Source organism: Hylaeus anthracinus, unplaced genomic scaffold (assembly GCF_026225885.1).
Source record: "Hylaeus anthracinus isolate JK02 unplaced genomic scaffold, UHH_iyHylAnth1.0_haploid 12002, whole genome shotgun sequence".
NCBI lineage: Eukaryota > Metazoa > Arthropoda > Insecta > Hymenoptera > Colletidae > Hylaeus > Hylaeus anthracinus.
In genome coordinates this window covers 14,962,571-14,988,354 of record NW_026534349.1, presented here as the reverse complement: position 1 = coordinate 14,988,354, position 25,784 = coordinate 14,962,571, and the positions used below count along the sequence as shown (strand labels likewise).

Below are 25,784 nucleotides of genomic sequence, written 5' to 3'. Positions count from 1 at the left end.
CGTCTTGCTGCATTTGCTGCTTTACTGCCAAGTTTAAATTCGTAAAGAATAAAAGCACGAATTTTTACTCTTTTGCCGTCCATGTTTACTGTTCCTATAGCTACACAACAACGAAACAATTGAACTTCACAGAGCATGCATACCAATTACAAAGATCAAGCTTTAAAATGAAACCAAACTCATGTCTTACAGTTGCCAATTATCACACGAAAATCGATATACCGGTATAGTTACAATCAGGGTTGCGAGTAATTAATTACTTTTAAAATTAATTTCCGTCTTTAATTGACAACTAATTACAAACAATGTAATTAAAAATTATTTAATTAAAATTGAATTAAGCAGGATTAATCGAAAGTCGTTTAATTGACGATTGATACGAGCAAATTTAATCGAAGATATTTAATTGACGATTACTTTAAGCAGAATTAATTCAAAGCCATTTAATTGACGATTGATTTAAGCAGAATTAATTCAAAGCCATTTAATTCACGATTACTTTAAGCAGAATTAATTCAAGCTATTTAATTGACGATTTGTTTACATCTTCAATGTTAAAAGACATTTATATAAAATTTAATTAATTGTATAAGTAACACATACATGTATAAGGTTATTAGATGGATGCCAGATATATCCGGCGCTCGTACAGAAAGGGTTATGCCCTTTATATATTTACATTATAAATTATTTATTCATAGAATTACCTTAACAAATACATTATTATATATACAAGCAACTCATTTTGATGAGGTTAATAGTATTTAGTATATTGCATTTGTCGCTACAAATTGGTTTATATATATGTTTATTTATATGTGTTACTTATATAATTAATTGAATTTTATATAAACCTCTTTTAACATTGAAGATATAAACTTATACTTATACTTATACTTATATACTTATATACTTATATACTTATATACTTATATACTTATATACTTATATACTTATATACTTATATACTTATATACTTATATACTTATATACTTATATACTTATATACTTATATACTTATATAATTAATTGAATTTTATATAAATCTCTTTTAACATTGAAGATATAAACAAATCGTCCATTAAATATCGTCGATTAAATTTGCTCATATCAATCGTCAATTAAATATCTTCGATTAAATTCGCTCATATCAATCGTCAATTAAACGACTTTTGATTAAGTCTGCTTAATTCAACTTTAATTAAATAATTTTTAATTACATTTAGTCAAACTATTTATTAATTAAGTTGATTGAATTAAATTTGTTTAAATCAATTATTTAATTAAAAAATTGTAATTGATTATTATTAAAACCCTGGTTACAATTAACGAATAAACCGCACGAACTTTTTCCGGTACCTAATAATATGGTCTAAAAGCAATGTTAACATAATTTTAATAAAATTTTAATTTGACCTATTTGTAGTTCCTCGAATAACTAACGATAACAATTAACATGAACCGCTTCTTAAATGCCATCTTCCATATCACGGTCGTGATTGAAGTTTAATCACGACTGCGATCCTGATTGTGTGATCACCGTGAAAGATCATTGTTAGTGATTTTTCACGCCATCTCTAATAACGACATAGCGCATGGTAGCAGGAGAGAGAGAGAGAGAGAGACAGAGTGAGAACGAAAACGAGTTTGCCTCTCCAACTTGTTGTGTGAACGCACAGTACATGTACAGTATTGTCTCAAAATAAGCAACTGTTTTCCGCCTCGAAATAAGCAACTCGCTGTCCCCACCTTTTTGTTTGAAGTCGCCCGCCGAGTGAGAGGTCCGAAAAGAATTCGGTTTTACGAGTGCTAAAATGAGAAATCATGTCACGTTCTATACTTTTCCAAAGAATAACACCTGTTCTCGAGCGATCACTTTATAGTTTGCCGCTATACCGAACCCCCTGTTTTATCTACGAGTTCCCCCTCGTCATGCTCGGGAACTCGGAACTCGGGAACAAAGTCAAACCGAATAGCATACCTACCTCGAAACAAGCAACTCACCGTTCCGACCGAGTGGCTTATTTCGGGACAGTACTGTAACATTTTTGCTGCTCGAGGCTATCGACAAGTAATCATCGTCCTATCGTATTCCAGGCTAACTCCATGGGCGCCATTGTACTCGAGTGGGACGCTAGAGTGATCAAGAGATTTCCTCACGACGTGAGAACCACGAGTTTCCGATCAAATTATTTAAAACTTGTATTTATCTATCCTTTCTTCGACTAACGTATCCCAATGTTGTCGTTTGTTACAGGACAGCGTTCGCACCTCGCTGCATTTTTTGAACAGACGTCTCCGTTTCAACGCCGGTGGACTTTTCGACATCAATTTGCCACTCCTGTGTTCGGTAAACGCATTTCGTATCTTCTTCGCGGAGAAACAGAGTTTAATTAGCCAACTAATCCGGAGAAAAATCGTCCCCGTCGCGTCGCAGTCGTTTCATTTTCGTTCGATTCCTCGTTTTGGGTTCACCAACAAAACGAGTTCCTTTGATAGACCCGCGATACCGGAGTTGAAACGCAATAACGAGCTTTACATTTCAAACGAAATCCCTCGACGTCCCATTTAACACTCTCTCTGACTCCCTAGCTAAACTCTTACTTGCGTAGCTTACGTCCGAACCGACCCGACTATCTAATAGCTCGTTTCGAATGGCGCACAGTGACCAGAAATCTCAAGGTTACGAACGTTAGATCTAACGTTAGATCTAATCTGAACCGTGCAACAGTTCACCTCGAAACGAACATATTTAAGTCGTATAGAACCTGAACGAATCCGTGTATGGTATAAATAGAAATACTATGGGTCAGAGGTAGCGGGATTCGGATTTTTGCTTTCAGATCGTCGGAGTGCTGTCGACATACCTGGTCATCCTTCTACAGTTTCCAGCTTGAACGTTCCAGCTGCGCCAGCAAACGAAACAAGGCGAGCGAAGCCGTCCGAGAGGTTCAATAAAATTCATTCGATCCACGATCACGAGACGCATTTTTCACCAAACATTTATTCCGAACAATCGCGCCATGTTCGACCAACCGTATCTTCCTCGAAACCACTTTTTCTCTGGTAAGTACCGCGTCCAGAATTTTGCGCGTCCCAGTCGATCCGCATTTGCATAGAAATTGCGCGCGTTAGCGACAAAAGGTCCTCGCTCGAAGGAATCGAAGCCCGCAACGCGATCATCGGAATGGTTACACGAGGAGAGACAAACTCCTCGCGCGATTATGGAATTTCACGCGAATTACCTATCGACGAGTAAATATAATTGGCTACCGATTTTTCCTCTAGAATATCGTTGTCGTTTATCGAACGAGTCGAACATCCGACCGACTGGCCAGTCACGATTTGACGTACACGTTCAACGTCATTGGAATTTACCACTGATCGATGCCAATGTTGCGTACGTACTGCACGCATGTCTCCGAGATAAAAGCTCGTTAACTGTTCTTTAAGGGGGTACATAGATTTAGAACTATACTTTTTTAGTGATTTGCATGAATTTTTTTTAGCTAGAAAGGACTGTATATAATTTAATGAAACTTTGAGAACATTTTGTACATATATTCAAGTAAATATTCTAATTTCTTGGAGGTATTTCCTCGGAAAATATGGAATGTATCAGAAGTCACCCTTTGGAGGTTACCATCAAACGTTGTTGTTTTACGTACATTCTAGAGATCACGTTTTTCATCTGAAATCAATGGGGATTTAAATTTACTTTAAAGACATGTCTTTCTTCTACATGAACCTAAATTCCTCCTAAAAAATTAAATTTTTTTAGAGATGTTCAAACGAAAGAGCATAATTGTTTGTCATTTTTGTGTAACGTTTTTTGCAATGAAAAGATACTTTAAACAATGGTATTACTCTGAATGTAGATTCTTAAGAAGAAAGACATGCCTTCAAAGTAAATTTAAATCCCTATTTGTTTCAGATGAAAACATTCTAGAGATCACGTTTTTCATCTGAAATTAATTGGGATTTAAATTTACTTTAAAGACATGTCTTTCTTCTACATGAACCTAAATTCCTCCTAAAAAATTAAATATTCCATTTTTAGAGGTGTTCAAACGAAAGAGCATAATTGTTTGCCATTTTTGTGTAACGTTTTTTGCAATGAAAAGATACTTTACACAACGATATTACTCTGAATGTAGATTCTTATAGAAGAAAGACATGCCTTCAAAGTAAATTTAAATCCCTATTGGTTTCGGATGAAAACTGTGGCCTCCAGAATGTACGTAAAACAACAACGTTTAATGGTGACCTCCGAAGGGTGGCGTACCTTCCATACTTTCCGAGGAAATACTTCCAAGAAATTACGATATTTACTTGAATATATGTATAAAATGTTCTCAAAGTTGCATTAAATTGTATTCATTCCTTTTTCGCTAAAAAAAATGCATGCAAATCACTAAAAAAATGTAGTTTTAAATCTATTTCCCCCCTCAAGCAAAGACTCGCTGAGAAAGCTTTATTTATACTTGAACGCGGAATCGCTGTCGATTCGTAAAATATTTTACGACATGATATGGGACGCGACGCGACACTGGCCAATTGTCATCGTGTCCAGGTATCCAGCAAAGAAGGACACCTGAATCAGGCTTGACTTTACGAGAGAGATTTGTCACAGAGTATCAAAGTACGTATAGGTAGCTTTACGTTTGACCGCGTACCTTTGGAACTCGTATCGAATCGTATCGAAAGATTTCTCGACAGAAATCCCGTGAATCGAGTTAAACTTGCGAGTTTCTCCGTAAATAGGAAGAGTTCTAATTTGTAGTAAACTGTGAAGGAAAACAAAAAGAAACGGACGGAATAAATTAAAAGGCGACAAGAGGAAAAATAAAAAAAGTTTTCGCAACGTCAACTGGAACACGTTGCAACAATTTTCTAGGCCATCAACCTGGAAAATTGCTCCTTTTCTCGCTCGGTCGACCTTCTTTTCTTCGACGGGACAGGACGCGATGCGATGCGAGGCGACACCGCGCCAACCCTACCTACCCAAGACCGATGTATGCGAATTCTTCCTCGGACGCGTCACTTTATTGGCCCATTAAAGTCATCTTGGAATGTCCCGTGCTTGATTGCATTGAAACGTCCACGGTACGGTCACCTTTTCGCTCCTTTCTCGATTCTTCGGTTTGCCCTCGACGATTCGTAATTAATTCCGACAACCCGTTGCGATATCGCATTGGTATACGCGAGAAACGGGGAATCCCCGGCTTTTCCACACATTTTCCCGATTACGTACTGTTGTATTCCGTTGGATTCGTTACTTTATTATTATTTAACAAGTACCACGTCGAGCGAAATTAAACAAAGTTAACAAAGGTATTCGCGTGGTACAGTGCCCGAAATTTCCATAAAGCCATCACGTTTTTTGGTAATATCTTATAATTATTCTGTATTTATGATAAAGTTGAGTATGATTTCATTTTAGGCGTATTAAAAACACATATATGTAGATTGAAATAATAGAAATAATATTTATTTGAAGAAATAAACGTAAATATATAATTTTATACAAAATATACTGCGAAATTTCTATAAAGCCATATATTTTTTAAATAAGTAGGTTCAAAATTAACAGTAAGATCTTTTTTATTTCTTCATTAATAATTAGTAGAACTGCCATTTCTTCGAATAACTTCGAAAATACGATGGAACATTGACGAAATCAAACTCTGAAGTGCGCCTTCTTGAATAATTGCCCATGGTTCGTTCATAATTCCATAATTCATTAACAGTACTGTATTGCTTACAATTGCCATAAACTTTCCTCGCGAGTATCCCCCAAAGATTTTCTATTGGGTTTAAATCTGGGAAACAAGCTGGCCATGTCAAAATCGTGATATTTTTTTCAGCTAACCACTGCTTCGTGTAATTTGATGTATGAATGGCAGCGTTATCGTGTTGATAAATGAAGTTATTGTGTCCATCGCATATTGCGTATCTTTAATAAATGGTATTAAAATTGTGTCTAATAATTCTGTATATTTTTCAGATTTCATTTTAGAAGTAATGCAACAGATTGGTGTCTTGGCGTCAGCTTTAAATGTAGCCCAGATCATTAATGTACCACCACCAAAGTTGCGACTCGTTGTTATGTCTTTTTCTTTCCTTAAATCAGGCCAGCAATATTTAAAACCATCCGGCCCGTTTAAATTGAATTTCTTTTCATCAGAAAAAATAACAAATTCCCATTCTTTGAACCAGAACACGTGTGTTTTTGCAATATTAAGACGAGCCTGTTTGTGTTCGGTTTTGAGTGCTGTGTTCTGCACCATTTTTGTCCAATGGAATCGTTTGGAATTTTTTAAAATTTGTTGTATGCGTCTTGTAGTTACTGGCAAATTTAATTCAACGCGAAGTTGTGCTGCACTTTTCAATTCTCTTGATGTAGATCTTATTAATAATGAATGCTGTCTCTTAGTCAGTTTTTGATTTCTCCCTTTGGGATGGTTTTGCTATAATTTTTTCCTAAATTCACGTAATTATTTACAATTATGCGATTAGAACATCCCATATCCCTATAAGCATCAATGGATAATTTTTTCTTCACTGGTTAACAATTGTCCTAAGCATTTTACTAGTAAGAAATTAAAATATAAAATATTACTTACTTTTTTATTGGTGTTTCACTCCCTTTATTGTGCATACCTGGGCTTATTTACTCAGAATCTAAGCACAAACTAACAAAGAAACATATCCAACTGTCCGTCTCCGATTTTGATGAAACTTGATGGGTACATTAACCAGATGAAAATAAGGGATACGTATTCTTTTATAGCTGCCCAATCGCAAGTTTAGGGGTTGAAATTACCCCTTGAAGTTTCAGCAGAAAAATGCTATCTCGAAAACTACAATAGATATAAGAAATCTTCTTAGGGAAAAGTTTCATGGTTTCATGAGGTAAAACAAAAAGTGGTCACAGATTTTGTAAAATGTAATCTGTTCATAACAAAAAAAATTTTGGTTACATTATTTTAAGAGATACAAAAATTTATATAACGACAAAACTGAACGGAAATTTCTTTCCGAATTCATTGATATATAATACGATACATTTGCCTCCTACAGTTTTGTAAATTTTCTTATAATATTGTACGCAGGCCGCGCGAATCCACCGAGCGGCCGTGAAGTGCATAATGTATAGACATACGGGTCTATACATTAGTATGAGATAAATATCTATTAAAAATTCCACGATTTAAAATTAACAATAATAATGTTAATTATATTTCTATGCATTGCAGTATGCTGAAACTTCAAGAGGTGATTTCAATCCCTAAACTTGTGATTGGGCAGCTATAAAAAATACGTATCCCTTATTTTCACCTGGTTAATGTACCCACCAAGTTTTATCAAAATCGGAGACGGACAGATGGATATGTTCCCTTGTAAGTGGCCTTATAGATATTTCGCACTTATATTTCACTTCGTACAGTAAAAAATGTAAACGCACCCGAAAGGTAAACATTTCCGAGCAGATACTCGTAGATTTATGGTTAGTATCAATTACATATAATTGTAGATGAGAAAAAAGTAGTAAAGTTAATAATGTTTTTAAAAAATTCGTCAAAAAATATTGGTGGCTTTATGGAAATTTCGGACAGTGTACTGGCTATAGATCCTCGTGTCGAGACGGTTTGGAGAATTCTCTTGTTCAAAGGGAAAAGTAGTGGGACTTGTAGGTTCTTAGTGGACTTTATAGGTTCGGAAAAGATAGAAAAAGGAACCATAGGAATTATCTTAAATTTAGTGGTCGGCAGAGGAGAGGTAGCGAGGTCGAGGTTCGGGATGAGTAGTGAGGATGAAATCATCAGTTATCGAAGGAAGGAATTTGAATTGTTTGCTGCTGTAGTTTGACGGAGGATGAGAAGAAGGCAGAGTTATCTTAACTAGAGGAAATACAAAGATTATGTTGGCATACGACAGTACCTCCTTCGTTCGTGTCTTACACATATACATACCCGAACGGTATTCGCTATTCATTTCAATTAATCGACAAACCGTGAAAATTCGAAAGAAACACATAGCGAAATTAGTAGCGATCGCGTTGCGTATAAGTTGGAAGAATCTTTTTTTTACGATTAAAAGAGGCAGAGAGAGAGAGACTGATGTAAAGATTTGGATGATTTGGTAAACGCGTGTTGTCTTCCAGGAGGGTGTCGCTTCCATAAATCTTAATTTCCCAGGGATTTCGGATTTCGAGCTACCCTATACCCTCGCTACATTATACTGTATAACGCCAATCCAGCGGGAAAGTAACGAACTCGTTACGGCTGAATTAACGTTTGCCGTCGCTCGTAAATTACTTGGAATTAATACGATCGATCAGGCCAGAGGAAAACGATCCGATAAATTTCGCGGAAACATCGACGCGGTGCAGCGAACTCGTTTGTTCGATGGGAATAATCGCAGAGTTTCGTATTGTATTCGCGACACTTGGCTGGAAAACAATTATCTTGGATAATAACGAATCGATCGATACGAAACAAATTAAACTTATCGTTAGCTAGGTTAAACCATCTTCTAGTGTGTTGATTGAGATTTGATTAAGTTTCGAAATTGTAACGGAATCAGGAGGGAACGCAAAGGAAAGTAAAACTAAATTGCGTTAATTAAAGCCACGTGTACTTTATTTGGCGTACGATACTCGAATGGCATCGCCAACGCACAGTGTGAAAAGCAGTCCCCAGATTTATATGAAATTTCGTATACAAGGATTTTTGGAATAGTAGATTACAAATCTGATATTAAAAAAAAACAAGAACTCAACATAAATTTAAATTTAATAAAAAACAAAGACATATATATTTAGGCATTAAAAAATTAAAAAATGTACATATATATTAATGTCTGTAAATGAGTCACCAGTCTTCATTAGACGAAACTTCATTTTCATCCAACAGCTGCAGATTATCGTCTGTGGATGAATTCGATACGATTCAGAAGCAATATCAAGTTTTATTGAGAAATTAGACTTTATTGAAAATTAAATAAACTATAGCATGAAACTTGTTTATATCAGATTTGTAATCAGCAATTCCAAAAATTCTTGTATACGAAATTTCATGCAAATCTGTAAACTCCTTAGTTTGGCCAACTAGATTGGTGAAATGGCCACATTACCTTCTGTTACTTTACACTAGTTTATAATTGGGCCAATTTTTTAAAAAAATCGCGCTTTTTCGCGGCTGTTTTTTACATAATAAGTTAGTACAAACACAAAGTTTTATGTCTGAGATAAAATAATTGCCGGGACGAGCCCTGAAGTAGACTAAACTTCTTCTTGTTGTTTAAAATTAAAATCAAAGTAAGAGTGAAAAGGCTATTTTTAAAGTGTCTTTTATATAAATTAAAAGACACAAATAAAAAATAAAACGGTTAAATTAATAGATACTTACCAGCTAGCTTAATAGCTAACACAATCCATAATTCATTATGGTCAAATATTCGCACAAACAAAAATGTTCTCTTCTGAAATACAGCAAATACAATTTTAAGAAAGCATGATGCTTACGTGAAAAACACATTCAGATACGAGTGACTTGCACTTAAGGCCCGGTTGTTAGAGTTACGAAATGGGTTGTTTTTGATCGCTAAATTTGTTTGACATTACCAGAAGACATTACTTTTTAAGTATTATAAACTTCAAAAACTCCACTTTTTGCCAGCTAGATTGGTTAAATATCCCGCTGTGCAACGGTTCACGATCATGAAATGATTTTCGGCGCAGGTATCGGGTTGTATTCGTCTCGAGATATTGTCTATACGTTGTATAATCTACGTGGGTAGCAGGATCCTTACTAATCTAGAAATTGCTTCGAAGAGAAACGATAAACAATTGCTGTGGTCGCTTATTTATCCTTATTCGAGCAGACGGCCCTGTTCATAATTACTCTATATCGTGTTGGACCAGCGGACAATGCCAATCAAGCGGCAATGTATTTTTTACGTCGTATCTCGAGTTATTCGAGAGCTTTTAAAAAGTTAATTAGCGATACGTTTACCTTCGCTTCTAGTCGAGATTTCCATCTCGAATTTCCAATAAAAAATGTGCCTACTGTCCGGGGTAAACGTATCGATTTTTATCTCCGTCAACGGTCCACGGGTAATTTCCGTTTAAGAATCGATGAAATTTTACGGATAAATAGTTTCAAAGGGATACTTTGACATCGAAAACTTTGAAAATAGAATTTAACGGATACTCGGACTTGGATTCGTCCAATTCGTAGTCGGTTTCTTGGGAACAGACTTTTTTAGCATCGACGCCGACGGCGACCTCGAGTATTCATCGCCCTTGACATCAACACCCACGGAATCAACCTACGCGTGCATTCCTGGCGCAGTAGGTGCATGGTGCATGGTGCATCCAGCACCGGCGGTTCGCTAATGGCTACCCGTTACAACCCACGCTCCTTACCCACGTCACACGGTACCATGTCCCGGTGCAAACGAGCTTTGCGTCAGTTTACCTTCCGCCGCGCACACAATTTCTCCATTGCGCTGCTCCACGAACACGGCCACCAAACATTTACTTTCATAACGCGTAAACCTGGATTTTCCGTGTCGTTTTCCATCTCCGAATTAAGGACGAGGATTGCCTGCGGGTATCGCTTCTCGCGAAATCCACCAATCCGCGACGATTGGAAATGGGGTATAAGTGAATAATAAAATACTGAATTTATAGGTTAACTGTAGCTTCATTCACTAAATCGTCACGAGCAAAATGTGATCTTTTCTCAACGAGGAGCTGCACGAGACAGACCGATGAACGTCAAAAGAAAAAATCGTAGAAAGAATTTCTAGCTGTATACAGCGTAGTTTTAGCAAATCTGTTTAGTCTTTAGTAAACTACAGGAAGGGTCCTTTTACGAACTTGAGAGGGTAGCCCATAGCCTAAACGAAAACCTTCTCTTTCGTTATTCTGCAGCGACAGATATAACGTTGCATTAGGTTGTCCTAAAAGTTTCTTTCGTTTCATTAGCAAGTAATACATGCACATTTAGTAAGTAATACATGCACAACATTTTATATTTTATATTACGTTACTGATCGTGAGTTGTATACCGTCCATTTTGCTCGATTACTCTTGTAACGTCAACTTCAAAGAGATAAGGTTGTCTATTTAAACAAACACTGCCACGCAAGACAGCAAGTCCCGAAAGAAATTTTTGGGACAACCTAATACATATATTCTCGGTACATTTATTTTTGTAGTAAAATGAAATGTTGCTGTTCAATAAATATTCCAACAGCAACGTTTTCTCTCATTCGTCGCGACACGATTTTACCGATTTACCTGTAATTCGTTACAACGGGTTACGAGAACAGTTGAGTCTCCATAAATGCACGACGAACTCGGGACTGAACTGGTGCATTTATGGTAGAGTTCGTACATTTTAAAAGCATTTTAGGAGAACAATTTTAAGAGCAAATAATCATTGACGAAGTTAGTGAAAATGGTGATCGAGAACACTATTAAAATACACGAGTAAAACACTCTCAGACCTTTAAAATTCTGTATACCTCGTTAGTTTTTTTTTGCATCTTGAACATATTTCTCAGATTTGGAATACACAATAAATTTGTTACATAGTAAAATGACATGTTGAATTTTAGTCAATATTCCAGCAGCAACTTTTTCTCTCATTCGTCGCAACTCGATTTTACCGATTTACCTGTAATTCGTTAATTAGTCGTTCGATTAAAATGATATAGATGGTTCTAGGTACAGTAGAGTCTCCATAAATGCACGACAAACTCGGGACTGAACTGGTGCATTTATGGTAGAGTTCGTACATTCTCTGATGTTTGCCGACAAGCTTCGACCTCTCAACAAGCGTCGAGAGAAGGATAGCGAATAAAGGAAAAGGACAGAGCGAAAACATCAGGGTAAATGTCGGTGAGACAATGTAATGCAACGGTGAAATTTTGTTGTTGTAAAACTTTTACCATCACATTTCTGACATTTTTCTAATTAAAATGAGACCAAACACGACATAATTCGGACGATATTTAACATGCAATTTTTTTTAACGCGAAAGTGTTTTATATGTTGACCGGGGGTGTATTGGTAAAAAGTGTGACGCTAAAGTGTGACGCAAAAGTCTGACGAAAAAGGGTTACGCTATGCGTCACGTCTATTCTTTCAGACCTCTTCCCATTTCTCTGTTCTTTTCTACGTTCGACGCTCGACTCGAGCCAAATTTAAACACAGAATAGACATTATACCAAATCTTCCACTAGAAGAAACCAATGAATTTCCTCTCCGCACGCCAGTACAGCGATGCACACGGCTTAAACACGAAAGTGTTTTGGCAGATCTGTAGGTTGATGCCGTAAAAGCTTAATCGTTTCCACTATGGTAGAGATATTTGTGCATTTATGGAGACTTTACTATAGACGTTAACGTTAACTAGTCCTCTTTCGCTGTAAGAAAGATACACGAATACAGAGGGCGTAGCGATAGGGGAGCAGGTGGGGGCAAATGGCGCACAGTGGTTCTGAAATCCCAACAAAGTCAAACTGTGTAAGGATAGTGCTATATTTCTGAATAAAAAACTATTAAAAAAGTCAAATTACATGTGCCACAAAAGCCTTAAGACTTTAGGGTAGTTTTGAACATATTCAAATTAGTACATATCGGACACTTTAAGTTATGGAGTGATCTGAAATTATCTGCATTATAGGGAAGCCTTCCTTCCTAAATTTCCTCGCTACGACTCTGCACGAATAACACAATTTTCCAACGTTGTAAGAATATTTATTTAAAAAGTCCAACACGAGCGTGTACGTTTGTACACATATGTACAATATAATACGTCGTGGTACATATGTACAAGTAAAACAGCCATACCTATGCGATACTTAATTGGCAGTCACGAATCTATTGTAACGTATTCACAATTACATCGACGATATACCTAACTCTTAAAATACAGGAATGTACATACAGGAATGTACATACAGGTAGTACATGCCGCGTATACGTAGGGACGATACGTTGCGGGATCACAAGGTACGCGTACCATTTCAACGCTTGCTTCGAGTCTTTCGTGAATATTTCTTTACGGAAATATACGAGACTGCGCGTCGTTTCAAAGTTTCGTTCTCCTCGATTGTTTTCGAAGCGAAAACAAATTGGACAAATTATGAATCTATACCACTATACGGAAGAGTCTTTCGTACAAACATTTCCATCGGAAATGGGAAGACTACACATACACGCTTTCACCAATTTTACGGCAAGTTCGAGGAACTTTTACTTTCGCCAATAAAAGAGAACCCTGTCTCATTGGTCGCGTCGAAAGATCTCGTAAAATATTTCTCGCGAAATATACGAGACTACGCGGCGCAAAAACGCAAAATCCATGCAGCTTTCGCAAGCGTAAGATTAAAACCAGGATGAGATACTGCTCGCTCTCCTATTACAGCCAAACCCTAAAAAACTCCAAAGTTATACTAACAAGTATCGCGAGTACTATATCAATTTTTTAAAATATTTGTACAATTTTCTTCGTGCGAATCATACCACATATACAGTCGAAGACTCGATTGTCGCGTCGCGTAAATCGAAGCGAAAATTTACCAAATTCTTCTCTTGATATCGAGTTTCTCATAACGAATAAAGGATAAGTCACATTGTAAGAAAGTTGTTGATTAGGCAAAGGTTAAAATTTCGAACAGAGAGTAAAGTAACGTCTCGGGTTAAACGAATAAAAAGTCGTTGAATCGAACGATCGATCGCGTCGGTAGCCTCTATAACCCTATACCTTAAACATAAATTAAAGCATCTATCCAAATGTTGAACGTTTACGGATCGAGTAACAGGAAGTAGAGCACGTACGCGCATTCGCAAAATTTTTCGCAGTGTTTAGAAGGAAGCTATGTTCTTGTTTGTGATGGGTAAGTCGTAGATAGGATCGTTAGGATTCTGCAGGTCTCCACCGTGGTAAATCCTACCGATTCTCGAGTCGATGGTGGCGTATCGGCGCGGGCTATCCGTGTAATTGGGAAGACCGCGAAATTCAGGACAGATCCATCCCGAATTCATCGTGTCGAAGCTTCTCCTCTTCAACGAAACCGCGTCTTCGTAAACGCTGGATATTGGCCTTTGGTAATCGCAGGCTGCTCTTGGAACATCGTACACCGTCTCCGCGCTATCTCTGCTCGTCAAAGCGCGGCAAGCTTTCGCGATTTCTGTTTCAGATTTCGAGAGGAACGTTCTCGGGATGTCGTAACTGCTGCCTGTAGAGGAAGAGCTGCGACAGGAGTCAGCCACCGAGTTAAGATCCACGCTGCTTCTGCGGAACTCCACCTCGTACAGGTCGTTTTTGACGATCACAGATGATTCCGAAACGCAAGGATTTCGAACCACGTCCATTTTTGTCACGGAAACGAACGGATGTTTGGGTATACTCGCGTGGCACGGATGCTTTGGTATTTTGGGAAGACGGAAGCGCGCAGGAGCTGGGCTGGAACCTTTTTTGCCAATCGGCTTCCGATCCAGAGACATGGTCAGGATTTTCGAAGGTTGAGGGTAGGCTGGTCCGAGATCTAGCTTCAGTTCTTCGCGCGGTACCTCGGTTAGGAGCAGCTTCTTTCCGCCCGGTCCCCTGTAACATTTATACAATATAATATATACAATACAATATAATATATATACGATACAATAAAATATTCGGTATTCCCGTCAATTCGTTTGCTTCTAAACATCGAGAAAGTAATTTTGGTGAAATACAGTAAAGTCTCCACAAATGCACAAATTTCTCCCCCATAAATGCACTTGAACCACTGGGGGATATACACCTCGGGAGGTCTAGGAGTTCGATCGCCGAGCAGTGTTTACATGATCGTATATTATCTTATGTTTGCCGACGAGTTTCGAACGTAGAGAAGGACAGCGAATAAGGAAGAGGACGGAGCGAAAACAGAGTATGTCGGTAAGACAATTGGTGAAACTTTTTTGTTGTAAAAGTTTTACCATCATGTTCCTGACATTTTCCTGATTAAAATGAAACCAAACATGACGTAATTCGCACTATATTTAATTGTAACAACTTATTATGTATCATATATCGTAGAACACTAACTAAACAAACAATGCATGGTAAATATTGTCCGAATTATGTCGTGTTTATAAAAATAGATAAAAGTGGGACATTAATCGGAGGGTACTGTTCATAATTACTCGGCTACGAATCTTTATGCAAAATAAAATCTTCGCGAACGTGCTTAGAAAAATTGAACCTAAATAGGAATTTATTTTATTCTGCAAATATTATAACATAAACTTTACTGTCAATCTATTTTATATTCTTGTATATTGTTTGCGTTTCGTAGGTTCCTGCACATTTGAATTTCCTATAAATGCATAAAGATCCGCAGTCTAATAATTACTCTATTCCGTGTTGGACCAGCGATCAATGCCAATCAAGCGGCAATGTATTTTTACGTCGTAAAATGGTGAAATTTTTACCATTATATTCCTGAAATTTTTCCGATTAAAATGAGACCAAACACGACGCAATTCGCAACATATTTACTTGTAACAACTTATTATGTATCATATATCGTAGAACACTAACTAAAAAAAGATGCATGTTAAATATCGTCCGAATTATGTCGTGTTTGGTCTCATTTTAATCAGAGAAATATCAGGAATATGATGCTAAAAGTTTTACAACAAGAAAGTTTCATCGTTGCATTACATTGTCTCACCGATATACCCTGGGGTTTTCGCTCCGTTCTCTATCTTTATTCTTCCTGCCCAAAAATCAGAGAATGTACGAACACTACCATGAATGCACCACTTCAGTCCCGAGTTTTAGCATTTATGGAGACTTTACTGTAAAAGGAAAACTTACCGCGTGGTAGAGATCGTCGAGTTGTGGAACGTTTCGTCCTCGTCCTCGTTCAACGAATTCCTGGACCGGAATGTACTCAAGGTGGTTCTCCTTTCCGGTTCGACGTAGCTGTTCTCCTGATGCAACAGAACCTCCGTAATGGAAATTAGAGATGTCAAGGAAGACGAGGAGCAGGACCTCTCGTCGTATCCGGAATCGTGGAGTTCGCGCTGCTCCTCGTTCAGATTCTTCTCCGAGGAGTACAACTTGCCCTTTTTCTCCGACAACTTCTTACCGGTAAACGAGGCAAGTAGCTTCTTCAAGGACCTCTTGCGAGGCAGTCGCTTTCCGGTGATTGGTATCCAATCGATGGACGTGTCTTCGACCTCGATAGGCTTCTTCAAAAACGCCCCGACAATTTTCGGCGTTTTGTCGGCAAACGACACCTGCCGAGTCTCGTTTTTAACAGTTTCCGTTGGCGGCAACTCCGCGATCATCGTGCTTGTCTTCCGAAAACCGTTCACCTCGACAAATATCCCCTCATCCGGAACCGGAATAGTCGCGTCGAGGTCCATCGAATCTATTATTCTCGTGTCGCTGAAAGATATCGGATCAAAATGCGAACTCGATGTCCTGAAGCTCCTGGAATCTTCGGACTTGGCTCCTGGACTCGAGAGCATACAACTTTTCTCGCCATTTATCGTTTCCTCTAAAACATCGACGCCATCTCCGACCTTGTTGTCGGCGATCTCGAGGGGCTTCCCTTCCCCCTTCGAGTCTTCGGAATTATTATTCGAAGGCGTCCAAACGATTCCAAACTTTCCTGTCGGGGCCTTTCCATTTTCTTTCGACTCCTCGTAACTGTTGCTCGAAAGGCTGCCAAAGATCGCAGATCTATACAGATTAAGGAACGGAAGAATAGTGAATAATAGATTTTTATTATTGGCATGTGTAAATCGATACCACACGATACAGTGAAGACAAGGGATGGACAAGAAAGTTGGGCTAGACGAGCTTAACGATAATAAAGTAGATTTTCTATAACTCTTTCCTTTAATGTAAATAATGATACTAAACACGGCATAATTTAGTGCATATTTGCGTATTTTACGAGCTAAACTAAACAGGTTATAACATTTTAAAAATAAACAAATATGCACGAAATTATATCATGTTTCAAGTTACAACATATCATGTTTGGTGTTTTTATATCAATTCGTCGTTTTCGCTACCGAGTTTCAGCGAATTATAGAGAATCTACTGTACTTCTTTTTTTGCGACTACACGCGTGTAATGAAATTTCCAAATACAGTAAAGTCTCCATAAATGCACAGAAACCATCCTCACTACTGGGAGGTATGCCCCTTGGAGGAATCTAGGAGTTCGATCGCCGAGCAGTATTTAAGTACATGAATCGTATATTCTCTGATGTTTGCTGACGAGCTTCGAATATGGAGAATGACAGCGAATAAAGAAGAGGACGGAGCGAAAACAAGAGGGTATGTCGGTGAGACAATTTAATGTAACGGTGAAACTTTTTTGTTGTAAAACATTTACCATCGTATTCCTGACATTTTCCAGATTAAAATTAGCCCAAACGCGACGTAATTCGCAACATATTTCCTTGTAACAACTTATTACGTATCATGTATCGTAGAACAGTAATTAAAAAAAAAAAAATGCATGGTACATATCATCCGAATTATGTCGTATTTGGTCTCATTTTAATCAAGAAAATGTCAGGAATATGATGGTGGAAGTTTTCAAACAAAATACCGTTGCATTACAATGTCTCACCGACATTTACCCTGATGTTTTCACTCCGTACTCTTCTTTACTCACTGTTCTTGGCAAACATCAGAGAATGTACAAAGTCTACCATAGTCCTCAGGGACTGTAGCGGTGTTTATAGCTACAGTACGGGCTTAGCAACCCCGAGGTACCCGAGCTAAAGGGGGACCAGCGGGCCCAAATACAGTGGGTGTAGAATGTATTTGTACACCGATCAATTTCTCAAAAAACTGTTGTGTGAAATTGTAGTTTCTTAACTTCTTTTTTTATAATCAATGATATTTTACAGATTCTTGGAAGTCTCTAAGATAGATATCGTCCAAACAACATTTGCTACTTAATATAATTTATGAAATTAACAAAAAAATGCGAAAAGTTATGCGGCTTCAGATAAATGGTTTGAAGCAAAGATAAAATCATCTATGCGACGTCACTGGAGGACAAAGTAACGATAGAAAACTTCGTCGTTGAGTCTGTAGTATATGTATATATTTTGCTTTCTAAATAATGCTTATCATAACGTATTTTGGAAATTGTAATTTTGAAATGTTACATTTAAATTATAATATTATTTCCTTATAACTTTTTTCAGTGTAAAAAATAGTAACAACGATACCCAGATGACAAAAGCAATATTATTTATTTATAATTATTGGTTACAAAGTAAAGTTGGTTGAATGATCTAGAAATATTATTCTTGTCACGTCACAGGAGGAAATCTTTTCCCGTTATCTTTGCTTCATTTCGATTGCGCCCATCAATTTCCTAAAAAACTGTTGTGTGAAATTGTAGTTTCTGAACTTCTCTTTTTATAATCAATGATATTTTACATATTTTCGGAATTCTCTAAGATAAATATAGTCCAAACAACATTTACTAGTTAATATGACTTGTGAAATTAACAAAAAAAAATGGGAAAAGTGGGTAAAAGTATAGAAGCAATAACTATATTGTATTTGTACGATTCTTACGACGAACCATTTACAGTAGAGTTTGTAACGAAACACATTAGTTTATTGCTCCGTACGAATTAGAAAATATCAAATTTCCAGGAAAGTACTTTTAAAAATGACTCTAATAGAGGAATTGAAGAAGATCCCACTTGGAATAACTAACATTTAGTTAATTTAACGCTTAGAAAAGTTACAATAATTATAAAATCAAATGGAAATTCCACGAAAGAAGTATTATATACTTGTAAATTAATGTAAATTTCGTTCTTTTTTGAAATGAAGTTTTAAAAATTAAACAGTTGTGCGAATACTTATTGCTTCAATATTTCTATCGATTAATTATTTGTTTTTGTTAATTTCGCAACTCATATAAATAGCTATTTTTTTGTAATCTATCTATTCTGGAGATTTCCGAGAATATGTAGAATGTCATTGTTTATAAAAAATAAGTTAATAAAATACAATTTTACATAGTCTTTTTGGAAATTGACTAGTGTACGAATACTTTTTACACCCACTGTAGATGAGAAGTAAAAGATACTGCAAACAGTATTAACACAATGCAGGAGTCATGTAATATGATAAGAAGAATGAAAATAAGCTAGTAATAAGTAAGCAGTAGTCCAATAACTTTCTATAATAAGTTACGCACTTGAAATAAATGAATGAACGAAATCTACCATAAACGCACTACTTCAGTCCCGACTTTCTGCATTTGTGGAGACTTTACTGTACAGAACAAATTTCTTGGGAAATCGTTAACCGGTAAAATTTAAATAAAATCTCATACCTCCGTTTAACCACTTTCATCGTTACGGACCCCCGTTTCATGTCCTCTCGCCCTTGGTTCTCCGTGGCTTCTCGGGCTACCTTGAGATCGTTGTAAGTCTTGTACTTGACCTCGAACGCTGCAACGATCTTCTTAACGAAGTTGCTTCGCTTGGTGGCATCGGCATCGGGATCTTCTTCTTTCGTCGGCGACAGAAAGCCCATCTCGAACTCGCGTATAATGCTCTCCAGGTCTGGCATCTCTTGAGGGGTTTCGGACGATCCGTAACTTTCGCGACAAGTCAGAGTCCCGTTTCGAGGCTCACAGTTGTCGCCAAGACTACCCTTCTCTAGGGCTCTTGTCGCGTTCATCCTCGAGGGGCTACTCGAAACTTGGTGTTTGCACGGTGAATAATTCCCGAGCTTCCCGATCCAATTTCTTCTGGAAAACCCTGACATTTCCGCCACCGTTTCATCCGGCTCTATCTTGGACTCGTTATCCGCGTTCAGCTGCAACATACGAATACAAATTTTTGAAACGAATTTACATGTTTAACGGGACACCTTGGTTTCCCTCTTCTCTTCTCTTCTCTTTTACATCGAGTAGCCGAATCTTTAGTAAGCTTCGAGGCACGACTACCGAGGTAAACTATGTATTACCAACCCCTTCGTTGCTCTTCTTTTTCGGGAGCAAACGTTGCAACAAGTTGTTCATTTTCCTCCCGTTCGTTCTGTTCGAATCGAGGACACGTTCAATTCTCACGAAGCTTTTCGCAAACAACTTTTCAATTATTTCCGTGCCGATCGATTCTTCTCGAAAACTTTCGATGCAAAATTCACCGTTCACTCTGCACACTGTTCACCGTTTGAAAATATTTAACGCGTTAACGGCCAAAGTATTCGCTAATTCTCGATACACCGTCTCCTCGACTACGCGATGCCGATGGTTCGCGATCTCGATGTTAAATGGTGGTTGATACCAAAACCGGGCCTTCTTGTACCTGTCGAAACGCTGAGGGTGCCTATTCCTCCCCTTTCGTTCGTCGATGTTTACCGAGGGTGGGGATGGCTTTGGTTTGCGAATGTTAATTTCACGTGGCTTTCCTTGTTCTCGAGGTCCGAAACCGAAACCGAAATCAGGCGGTTTGGGCCGATTTCCGAATACGACTTTACCTGGCACGGTAGACGTTAGACGGTAACGACCGCGACACACAATAAAGTAATATTTATCCGCTTTGAAGGAACTCCAACATTTTTCAGACATTCTGTATTTTTGCTTGTAACACGCGATAATTAGGAACTAGTAGTTAGTTATTAAAAATCCAAGTATTGGAATCTTGGCAAATGATGGCGTTATAATGAAATTTATAAAATTAATCGATACATTTGTAAAAAAAATAAAGTAATTTTGTAATGAAATTTGTAAAATTAATCGATCGATTAGTCGATCCATCTCTTGGGCACAATAATTGTGATATGAAAGACGAACCAAGTGATGCGAGTCGACGACGTATGACACGGCATCGGCACAATGCCGCAGCATGCCACAATATACTCTATACCTTCGACCATATACATACATTACATACATTTTACAAACTATGTACAATTGTAATTTATTAACTTATTTTTTTCTAAACAATGACATTCTACATATTCTCGGAAATCTCTAGAATAGAGTACAAAAAAAATAGCTATTTATGTAAGTTACGAAATTAACAAAAAAGAATTAAATTATAAGTATATTAATTTACAAGTATGTAATACTTCCTTCGTGGCATTTCCTTTTGATTTTATAATTATTGCAACTTTTCTAAGTATTAAATTAACTAAATTATTAGTTATTCGAAGTGGGATCTTCTTCAATTCCTCTATTAGAGCCATTTTTAAAAGTACTTTACTGGAAATTTGATGTTTTCTAATTCGTACGGAGAAATAAACTAATGTGTTTACGTTACAAATTCTACTGTAGATGGTTCGTCGTAAGAATCGTACAAATACAATATAGTTATTGCTTCTATACTTTTACCCACTTTTCCCATTTTTTTTTTGTTAATTTCACAAATTATATTAACTAGTAAATGTTGTTTGGACTATATCTATCTTAGAGAATTCCGAGAATATGTAAAATATCATTGATTATAAAAAGAGAAGTTCAGAAACTACAATTTCACACAACAGTTTTTTAGGATATTGATGAGCGCAATCGAAATGAAGCAAAGATAACGGGAAAAGATTTCCTCCTGTGACGTGACAAGAATAATATTTCTAGATCATTCAACCTACTTTACTTTGTAACAAATAATTATAAATAAATAATATTGCTTTTGTCATCTGGGTATCGTTCTTGCTATTTTTTACACTGAAAAAAGTTATAAGGAAATAATATTATAATTTAAATGTAACATTTCAAAATTACAATTTCCAAAATACGTTATGATAAGCATTATTTAGAAAGCAAAATATATACATATACTACAGACTCAACGACGAAGTTTTTTATCGTTACTTTGTCCTTCAGTGACGTCGCATAGATGATTTTATCTTTGCTTCAAACCATTTATCTGAAGCCGTGTCTATATGTATAAGTATACAGGGTGTCTACGTATAAGTTCGGACATGCGCAGGGTGTCAATTGTACAACAAATTTTCAACATAAAATTACTCCTAGATATTTTCTTTGTGTCGCCTTATTCTCGAGTATTTTCACTTTTAATATGTTTTTTGCGTTTTCGACTTGACACTCTTTAAACGGCCATAACTCCATCAAATTACAACGCAAACTTGAAAATCAGTACACCACTCGAAAAAGCGTTAAATTTTTCATCGCCCTGATGCCAAAGCAAAATTTATTTAACAAGTGAAAAATTAGGTCAAACTTTACATTGTGAAAATTAAATATAATTTGACGTTTTCTGTATTCGTTTTTCGGTTTCAAAGACATAGTTGTTTGGCGGGCACTCTTCGGGAAAAACTTCCTCGAAGTCTCAGCTTTTGAACCGTATTGTCAAAAAAAAAAATGTACGGTGGTATTTTTGGGAGAAAATTACGTTCAAATGCAGAAAAGTGTTCAAAATGCCCGCCTCATAAATCAAAACTTATCAGTTCTCCTGCGCCGAAAACATCGATTGTTTGCTGTGTGAAATCGATCGTGTTCCAATCTCCATATCATTTATCGGTACACCGAGGTTAATTTTAATTAAATAGTCTCTAAAAACGAAAATACTACGGACATGTTCAAAGACAATTATTATTCACCTCGCACTCAGGCTTTACACACGGCTAGGAGAGGCTGGAGGTGTCAAAAAATCAGTTTTCTTCCTAATTGAGGAGGCTCGGAAGTGTGACTAAAGAATACATCAAACCCGATGTCAAGTTAATTTTAAAGTGACAAGTCGATTTTTGTTGAAAAATATCGATTTTCACCTAAAAACCCACGCTTTTCTGAATTTAAACGTCATTTTCTCCCTAAAATATCAACCCACAATTTTTGTTGACAATACCATTCAAAAGCTGAGACTTCGAGGAAGTTGTTCCCGAGGAGTGCCCGCCAAACAACAATGTATTTAAAACCGAAAAACGGATAGAGAAAAAGTCAAATTTTTTGAAATTTTCATAATGTAAAGTTCAACTTAATTTTTCACTTGTTAAATCTACGTAATAAATTTTGCTTTGGCATCAGGAAGTTCGGAAATTTAGCGCTTTTTCGAATGGTGTACTGATTTTTAAGTTTCCACTGTAATTTAGTGGAGTTATGGCCGTTTAAAGAGTGTCAAGTCCAAAACCCAGAAAAAATATTAAAAGTTAAAATACTCGAGAATAATGCGACACAAAGAAAATGTCTAAGAGTAATTTTTTGTTGGAAATTTGTTGTAGACACCTTGTATATGGTCGAAGTTCTATACTGTATTGTATTGTACGTAACTGTAGTATAGTATGTAACCACGGCGCATTGAACGATACGCGAAAAGGATGAGAAAAACGAAATATACATGTCGAATTGAGTAACCTCCTCCTTTTCGAAGTCGGTTAGAAAGAACAATGCACAAGAGACACGGCAATGGGGGCTGTTTTAATCAAACGAAGCTTCACTCGTACCTTCCGATTAGGGTAATTATACCGTTAGGTCAGGGTGAAAGTGTCGACGCTGTCCGGTAATCTGCGTTTATTGTCGTTCCTGCCGCGATACGTGGCGAAGGCTACCCTCATTGGCACGTAGGTATATCGTCCGTTTGTTCGTTCGTTCGCTGAAATCATGCACGCCTACCACGATTCCTCCAAATTACTCGATTCTCTGGTATCGATAGGTTCGGTATACGAACGCACGGTTCGCCGTTGTCGCGTTAAAACGAGCGTATCCGATCGAAACGAAAGTTCGGAAACGATCAGCCGAGACCGGTACGGTAATAATCGAAAACTATAGCGATATTTTATTCGAAAGTGATAGAAATGTAAACGTGGCGTATAATACGAGTTACGCAAAACCTTACTCGTTCGTCTCAGTGAGTTGTTTACTAATGAAATTGAACAAGAAGTAAATGCGTTTGAAATACGTTCATACGGATGACATAACCGGAGCGCAAGACCGGCTTAGGTTGCGATTATCCGTACCGATCACAGCCAGCTACGGGACTAATCATTATCAGAAACAGTTAACGACTGACGCTCGATACAACTTGCGTCGAAATTCTCGAATCTCCTCCGATTTACGTAACGCGCATCGGCAAATTAACTATTCCTGTCCGATCGCTTAACTCGCGTCGTTGTTGTTGCTCGAACAACGTTTTCGTCTCGGCGCGGGGCGGCGATCGATGATACGTAACAGCGCGGCACAGGACAAGGACTGCTCCTTTGGGAATACCTTCGGTTAAGAGCCTCTTCCAATCTAGATATTAGATTCGACTTTCGAAACCTCTAGGCGAATCGAGAAACAATCGAAATTTTTGTTTCGCGAGAAACGAAGAAGAAGATGAGCGAGTTCAAGATTTGTTCAAAGTTTTCCTTTATCGAGGAGAAAGTTGTTACGGGTTTTGAGAAACATCGGCCACGTATACGTGACGAAACCGATACATTTTACCCGAGTCGAAAATAATTGCAAACTGTTTCTAGGAGAACCGTAATAAGCCATGGTGTTAACAAGCCCTGCTTATGTATCTTACCAATAGTCGGTCGCCGACCGATTCGGTGCGAGAACCGTAATCAATCGTACATCGTACCTGACACACAATACAACAATAATATTTGTCCGCGATCCTTTCTTCCTAATACACCTCAAAGGGTACCCTTTTGGCTTGGGTCGGGACTCGGCTATTTCAATAATTTACGATTATTGAAATAGGTGTAATCCTTCCCCATAGCTATTATAATTTTATTACTCATCTAAAGCAATGATCGGAATTACTTTCGCATTTAATTTTGATTTCAATTTCCTTGCCAAGTCACATATTTTATTATCGGTCTTATTAACGTTTAGTGGAACATGTCTATAAGGGAATCATCTTTTTGTTTCGAAGCAGTAACAGGTTATAATTGCTGAAAGTGTGAGCTATACCTCGTAATCGATTTTCCTATTGGCAGAGGCGATCAGTTTGACGCATGTGCATATCATTCAGAGTACATTTAGAAAGAGAGAAAGGTATATTCCCTAACCGTCATGTTGAAACGGGACCTCTCTCTCTCAGTTAGCCATATAGTACATAGTATTACATATATGACTGATCTAAAGAAACACTTAGAGGAACCAATTGTCTATATATAATCGAACGAAATCTATATAATATAAGAATGAAGCCCTGATTGATTACAATCAACGTCAAGGCTAAACCCTCGAACCTAGGAAGCTGAAATTTTGCACAGAGGTTTCCTTTATGATGTACATATACATGGAATAAGAAAGGATATTTCGAAATTCAACCCTTAAGGGGGTAGAAAGAGGTTGCAACGTTTGTATTCCACGCGAGTGAAACACAGCTATCGGAAATATCTATCGAAACATCTGAGTTACGGAAAACAGAAGATGGTTATTTACTGATTCACAAAGGAATACGCGGTCGAATGCGAACGACATAAAATAAATAGTATTCCACGCGGGTGAAACCGCGGGATACAGCTAGTAATTAATATTTTCGGAACGGAGATACACCCAAGTACAATAGATGCCCTGAGAATCGCCTCTGTCTATACCAGGGGTGGCTAACCAAAGTATATTGTTGTGGATTTTCTTAGATAGGCAATGTAAGTTTATAGATTTATTGGAGTTCTACAGTATATGGACAAATCTCGCTCCAAAATCGACACATGCTTTCCCGTTTACAGCTCAGGTCTCTCTCTCTCTCTCTCTCTCTCTCTCTCTCTCTCTCTCTCTCTCTCACACACACACACACACACACACACACACACACACACACACACACAC

The 25,784-nt window shown here is 37.4% G+C and overlaps 2 protein-coding genes across 8 annotated transcripts in view; one reads left to right on the top strand and one right to left on the bottom strand.

Annotated features, from left to right (window-relative positions):
• Nucleotides 1-25,784, top strand: part of LOC128891697 (uncharacterized) — an 88,069-nt gene that overhangs the window by 9,044 nt on the left and 53,241 nt on the right. For 2 of the 7 annotated variants that reach the window (XM_054151415.1, XM_054151416.1), the window contains 3 exons: nucleotides 2,098-2,163; nucleotides 2,258-2,350; nucleotides 2,844-3,158. The exons of 1 other annotated variant lie outside the window; for it this stretch is intronic. In XM_054151415.1, the coding sequence (XP_054007390.1) occupies nucleotides 2,098-2,163; nucleotides 2,258-2,350; nucleotides 2,844-2,897 (213 nt within the window). In that variant the 3' untranslated portion in view covers nucleotides 2,898-3,158. Of the gene's footprint in view, nucleotides 1-2,097; nucleotides 2,164-2,257; nucleotides 2,351-2,843; nucleotides 3,159-25,784 lie in introns of those variants that run through there. 4 more of the 7 variants (XM_054151413.1, XM_054151412.1, XM_054151410.1 and 1 more) reach the window with 2 other exon arrangements.
• Nucleotides 12,536-25,784, bottom strand: part of LOC128891681 (uncharacterized) — a 66,197-nt gene continuing 52,948 nt past the window's right edge. The window contains exons 2-4 of the mRNA XM_054151371.1: nucleotides 19,392-19,879; nucleotides 15,879-16,751; nucleotides 12,536-14,627 (exon numbers count right to left, since the gene is read on the bottom strand). Of these exons, the coding sequence (XP_054007346.1) occupies nucleotides 13,886-14,627; nucleotides 15,879-16,751; nucleotides 19,392-19,879 (2,103 nt within the window). The 3' untranslated portion in view covers nucleotides 12,536-13,885. The remainder of the gene's footprint in view (nucleotides 14,628-15,878; nucleotides 16,752-19,391; nucleotides 19,880-25,784) is intronic.